Source organism: Montipora capricornis, chromosome 1 (genome assembly GCF_036669925.1).
Source record: "Montipora capricornis isolate CH-2021 chromosome 1, ASM3666992v2, whole genome shotgun sequence".
NCBI lineage: Eukaryota > Metazoa > Cnidaria > Anthozoa > Scleractinia > Acroporidae > Montipora > Montipora capricornis.
Genome location: NC_090883.1, coordinates 29,922,476 through 29,929,037, shown reverse-complemented (window position 1 = coordinate 29,929,037; position 6,562 = coordinate 29,922,476). Strand labels below are relative to the sequence as shown.

General features: G+C 38.3%; 1 protein-coding gene across 1 annotated transcript; it reads right to left on the bottom strand.

Annotated features, from left to right (window-relative positions):
* Window positions 1-217: 217 nt before the first annotated feature.
* Window positions 218-5,700, bottom strand: LOC138038312 (zinc finger protein 709-like). Its single transcript, XM_068884107.1, has 2 exons — window positions 5,671-5,700; window positions 218-1,655 (listed from the first exon to the last, which is right to left on the bottom strand). Exon 2 carries the CDS (start codon window positions 1,625-1,627, stop codon window positions 530-532), a length of 1,098 nt encoding a protein of 365 aa, XP_068740208.1. The 5' UTR covers window positions 1,628-1,655; window positions 5,671-5,700; the 3' UTR covers window positions 218-529.
* Between the last annotated feature and the right edge of the window lie 862 nt (window positions 5,701-6,562).

The following is a 6,562-nucleotide window of genomic DNA, read 5'->3' as shown; positions in this document are numbered from 1 at the left end:
AAACTCCAAAGTGAAATTCGAAAAACACAGATGAGGAGTTAACACAATTAAGAAAACTTCACGAATGCAAAACAAGTTTTAATCATTTCGGTTCACTTAGTATGTAGTGTTGTTATTCCACTAACAAGAGGCAGAGACTGAATGCCATAAAAAAAAAAAACTAAGAACTGCAAACAAAGACATGAAGGAGGGGCAAAGAACTTGAAATCGTGCGATAACAGTGAATTTATTCACCTGAAAGGGAATGGAAAAAGCAGACCTTTCCTATAACAAGAAATAGTTTGGAGATCGTAACTACCTATACGAGAAGAGTGCAAGTAGTTTCAACTGGTACATACAAAAATCATAGCTTTTACAATCCAAATTCAACCTCTAACAATCAGTTTGAATGATGCAAGGGTAGCAATGCCCAACGAAAGCTTCAAAGTTGAGGTCAGAGCACCGAGCATTCAAGCCCTCTTATACAATCATTTCATTGAGATAATTCCATCCTTGATCAATTTTAAATTCGGTTGGCCACCAAACCAATTCAGATCGAAGGCTCCTCCAACTTCATATGATTTTGGTAATGTTCAAGAAGAACAGGCTCGCTGCTCAACTCCTCCTGGCAAATCCAACAACTATGCTTTTCATCCTGGTTTAAACCACGTTCTTTTATCGACTCTCCAGTGTGGGTTTTTTCATGTCTCCTTAGAGAAATGGCTCGGCCAAAACACTTGCCACACTGTTTGCACTCATACGGCTTTTCTCCAGTATGTGTTCTTTCATGTCTCCTTAAATTTTGTGCTTGACTGAAACACTTTCCACACTGTTTGCATTCATAAGGCTTTTCTCCAGTATGTGTTCTTTCATGAATCCTTAAATCTCCTCCTCGACTGAAACACTTTCCACACTGTTTGCAATTATAAGGCTTTTCTCCAGTATGTGTTCTTTCATGTCTCCTTAAATTTTGTGCTTGACTGAAACACTTTCCACACTGTTTGCATTCATAAGGCTTTTCTCCAGTATGTGTTCTTTCATGAATCCTTAAATCTCCTCCTCGACTGAAACACTTTCCACACTGTTTGCACTCATAAGGCTTTTCTCCAGTATGTGTTCTTTCATGAATCCTTAAAGTTTGTCCTTGACTGAAACACTTTCCACACTGTTTGCATTTATAAGGCTTTTCTCCAGTATGTGTTCTTTCATGAATCCTTAAATCTCCTCCTCGACTGAAACACTTGCCACACTGTTTGCACTCATAAGGCTTTTCTCCAGAATGTGTTCTTTCATGTCTCCTTAAACTTTGTCCTTGACTGAAACACTTTCCACACTGTTTGCATTCATAAGGCTTTTCTCCAGTGTGGATTGCCATATGTCTTTTTAGAGATCCTGCTTTACCAAACTGTTTGCCACTCTGTTCGCATTCATAAGGCTTTTTTCCACTACGATATCTTTCATGTCCACGTGATTTCTTAGGTTCATCAATGCACTTGCCATCTTGCTTGTATTTACTAGGCCTCTCTCCAGTATGGTCCCTTTGGTGTCTTGTTACATTGTTTTGTTTCCAACCACAACTCCTCCCTTCTTTGCACCGGGAATTCTTGTTGACAGCACAGCTCTTCTTGTGCAAAACCGGCCGTGGCATCTTAGTTGAGGCAAGATCTCAGTTAGCACTAAAAACAGACGAAAATGAAGAGTAATTTTCAGAACGATATTTAGAACATTTGGTAGCCTTTGTTGGTCCTTAGAGTTATTGACAATGTGCAACCCTGTTTTCCTTTCCATAATATAATGAAGGCAGAAACTTTATGTTTTACAAAGCATGGTGGAGCTGAAATTCGGACCACAAACGAAACATCCAGTTCGTGACCAAATTTCTTTGGAATCTGGTGGGGCTGTCAACCCCATTTTCACGGTGAAATAAGTGCTCCTATGCTTGTGCTTGTGCTTGCGTGGCTAGTGAAAACCAGGCTTTATTCAGAACTTTGTCGCTGAAATTCGCAGGCTAAATCCAAGACGTCACACGGGAATTGATAATTAATTAAAAAGCTTAACTGAGCAGTCGGCGGAGTGATTACTGCTCTACTCTTAAGCTCTCTGTTAATAGTCTTTGACCCAGTAAGCTTGACTTAATTGATAATAATAATGTAATGTTTAAAAAACGAGCAGCAGTGTTTTACCGGGGTTTAAAAGCAAGAGGCGTAGCTGAGTGTTTTTAGACGCGGTAAAACAAGCGCTGCGAGTTTTTTGAACGGCTTAAAAGACATTCCACAAAGAGCGTGTCTCTCTGGGCTCAAAACAATGGTTCAAATTGTGAGAGGTGAATAATAGCATACAAGAAAAACAAGCTATGCCTTATTAGTATTCTTTATATAAAGAATACTAACGAGGAGTGTTTTATCAGGATATAATTAAAGCTCATACGAGTGATGTTTTATCGGTGTTTTGATAGGCTGTTAGGTTGATGAATTATTAATGAATTTTTTAAAGTTTTAACACTATTGGTAACTAAACATGTAAGTTCCTTTCTCATCTAGCTATTTGCATGTGCTCTAACAATTGAGAACACTAAATCAAATCAAATCACATGAATTTGAAGTTTAAGCAAATCAAGCCAATTGTGGTTTCACTGGGAGAGGAAAATCAGACTACTACTTGCCTAGAGATGCCTACCTAAGTAAGCTGCCCTCGTAATAAAGTTCAAACCAGTCACTACTCAAAGTTCAGCTGTATGACTCAATTTTTCTGAAAGTGGAGACCAAATGAAAATAAACATCTACAGTCTAACACACGAAAATCTTTCAGGCAAATTCTGGCAAAAGACAGTGATGCAAGTTTTTAAAATCATTTTTAAATGATAGGTATATCTCCTATAGTGCCTCCAATCCCACAGTACCGGTAACTGTTTTATAGGCAGTTTCTATATGAGTAAGGTTTCTTCCCCTGGATGTTCTGGGTAGGTACACTCTTTCTTCATCTGCCTTTGCATGATACATTCATATAAGTAGTTTTCCTGTCTAACTTCTTAATTTCATTCGTTTCATCTTATGATGTTCAGACTATATGTAACTACAGGGGTAACAAGGGTGTTCATAGCCTCAATCCCTGTTGGCAGCATTTAGCTCACTCTTATCATTATCATTATTACTTCAGTTTGTCTGCATTTGCCTACTAGGGACAAAACCAAAGTATGGTTCTAAGACACTAGAGGAGTGTTTGTTCTATTTACTTGATTGAGAGGACCTTTCTCAGAATGCGTACTGTTTCCAAAAGTGCTGTTTTCTGGATTTCATGCATGTTGTTATCGCCTGGGATTTCGCATACTAGTAGCTGTTTTTTAGAGCCTTCCTTAATAACTCCCAAGGCACCTACAACAATGGGAATTACCACTGTTTATTATTTTCATTAATATTATTATTATTATTATTATTATTATTATTGTTGTTGTTGTTGTTTATTGACTAGAAACAAACCAAATTTGCATTCACTTTCAACACTTTCATTTACACTAGTTTTGTCCACAAGACTTCATCGGTTGGTCGCCATATTCGTTTTGCATTCAAAACTACTTCATGTAACAATGCATGAAAACAAGTAACCAAATAATAAAACAAAACACGATACCATAGTTAGCAATTGTTATATGAAATTAGGTTTGTTCCTAGTCAATATACTGTTAAGTAATACTCTCTTGGCTTCTCTGGGAGCCTTTGACAAAAATTTCCAACAACTGGGAAAACATTAGAACCTTTACTTAAAATGCCCGTTTAGCAAACTTCCCCAGATCAGCCCGGGGTCCCCTCCATCGGGCAATCTTGTCACAAGTGCATTATAACACTTAAATGAAATGTGGCTGGATCAGAACACTTCCACTATTGCCTTGTTTAATCCTGGGAATCGGTGATAATCCATTTTTATAGCTAGTAATGGCCGCTTGCAGAGGTGAATATTGCTTTTTTTCTTACAAAGGTTGTCCTTTGAAATGATTCAAAGACTCCGTTTTTCAATAATCAACATAAATAAAATCCTGATGAGTCACCTGCTCAAGGCTTGACTTGAGACTTATGCTACTGGTAGCGAACATTTAGCAAGAAAGAAACTGTTAAAGTCGGCTGTTGGCAAAACCCCGATAGGACTGGATCGGATCGGATCAAATTGACAAAACACTGACCGAATCAATAACAAAGTCAATAACAAAGTCGAATTCTGTGCCTTCCTCTCTTGTGTAGCCGTCTCCTCATTTATTGAGACTCGTCAAAATGTTTTTTTTTTTCAGAGTTGATTACAGATTCTGAAGCGGAATTATGAAAGATACAATGTGATGAATTGACGTCAATAAGCGAATTGACTCAGTGCCCAAAAGTCTTCTTCTTCAAACATGAAAACTGACGACAATTTTTTACTTTACCCCAGTCCCTGACAATTGCACAATAGCCTGATCTAGCAACAGAAAGGGATGTCAGTTGACAAAAGGAAAGCCTGCAGAATAGATGGGATTCTACTCGACTAATATGACCTAATATGGATATTTTGCTGCGCACGCCATCATCAACTGACATTCCCATTCTGTTGCTAAATCAGGCTATTGTGCAATTAGAAGGGACTGGGGTAAAGTAAAGAATTGTCGTCATTTTTTAAAAAGAAGACCGTTGCCTACGCAGTCAATTCGTCACATCTTATCTTTCATAATTCCATTTCGGAATCTGTAATCACCTTTGAAAAAAAAAACATTTTGATGAGTCTCAATAAATGAGGAGACTACTACACAAGAGAGAAAGGCACAGAATTTGAGCATGTTGTCTGGTGTTATTGATCCGGTCCCGTCCGATCCGGTCCGATCCGGTCCGATCCTGATTATTGCCAACGGCCGTCAAAGTCAGGTTTTAGGGTACCGGAATAAAATGGCTGAGGACAAAAGAACCATTGTTACTCCGATTAGGCCTTGATAATTAGCTATTGTTATGTTTGCATGTCCGTTTGTTTTATGGACATTATTTCGGATCCGGTATATGAAAGACCAAGGCTATCAGTGACCTCAACTAGTCGATCGCGCGACCACGGACAGCTTTGATAAAAAGATCGACCTTTCTTTAGATAAAAACTTCGCTTTACGCGAATTTATCGATTCTTTTTAACCAAAGACCTCATTTCTCAAACTAAAAGTGCAATCTTCAGGCGCGTAGCGTCCTATACGCAAATACGCACGTGCGTACTTGAAGTCACCAGAAAATTTTGAAGTTTTATACTAATTGTTCCTATTTTTAACTTTGTACGCAACCAAGATTTCCTTATGAAAACACCACTTCGATTAAATTCTAAAAACTAAAACAAAAGCTATACCATGTTCTCACTTAGTATACTAAACAATGCAGTGTTGTTTGGTCAGCGTGCAACAAACAGGCGAAGTTGCAAAGGAGCGACGTTCCAAGAACGTTCTTGACAAAGGAGCGATGTTCCAAGAACGTTGTTGGCAATTCCAGTCACGCTAGCACAACCAAAACAATGTTTTGTTTGCGCCAAGTTTGCTCAAAATAAGGGCAAGACGCTTTGTACTTTGCTTGTATTCACACAACTACTTCGAACAAGAAATAAAGAACGCAGTATTTTTCGCTTAGTTTACTTAGGTTTCTAGATCATATGTACTTGTGCGTACTTGAAAAAATAACCACGCTACGCGCCTGATCTTACCTTTTCTCAACAAGGACGCCAGGATTTCTTGCTACAATAGACTGACTCTCACCCTGGGGGGTTACTAAGTCAATATTTTCAATCGGACTGGACTGCAGAATTAGCTACGTTGGAATTTCAGTTTTTCCTTCAATTATCAGGGCTTGAAATTGCGACTCACTGGTCGCCAATGCTACCAAAAATTGAGTACTGGCGACTAGATCTTCAGACATTGTCTGATAACACAGGATAAACAGTAGACAACTGTTGTATTTGAACCTTTATATGATGAAATCGTTCGGAACTGGTAGCTAGAACACGACTCACTTTTCTTTCCCCATTAAAATAATATATAAATACTACAAGAAAATCGGTTTCTCACATTGTTAATTAATAGCACAAATGTACTTCGATACTTCGATCACCGCGTTTACGAGGCGCAATATTTTTTCAGTGGAGTCATAGGATCACCATATGCTACTTGCCGGTTACGTGAATTTTGCGCCCGGAAGACGAAGATTCAGCAAAAAGGTTTATTGAAAATTTAAATCCATCGTCAGTTGTGAATGATGAAAACGTAGATTTAGCCATATTACTGATGGACCTCCTCGGAACTAGCTTGATATTGATAATAATTATATTGATAATGAACCTAGACATCGCATAATGAAATTTGCATGGAACCTTCAAAAAGCAACCTGTACCCTTAACGTAAAGTGGGTTGGAGAACTTGTCCCCTCCGTTAGAAAGCGAACACCTGCAAAATTGACTGCCTAAGGTGATAAATAGATGAACATAAATATCGGTAGAAAAGTAATAATTAGAGTTAACAAGTTGTTTTCCTTTTTCTCGTCGCGTAAAAGAAATAAAACGCATGTACTCCGTGTTTCTATCGAGTTATAGCCTGCGGCTC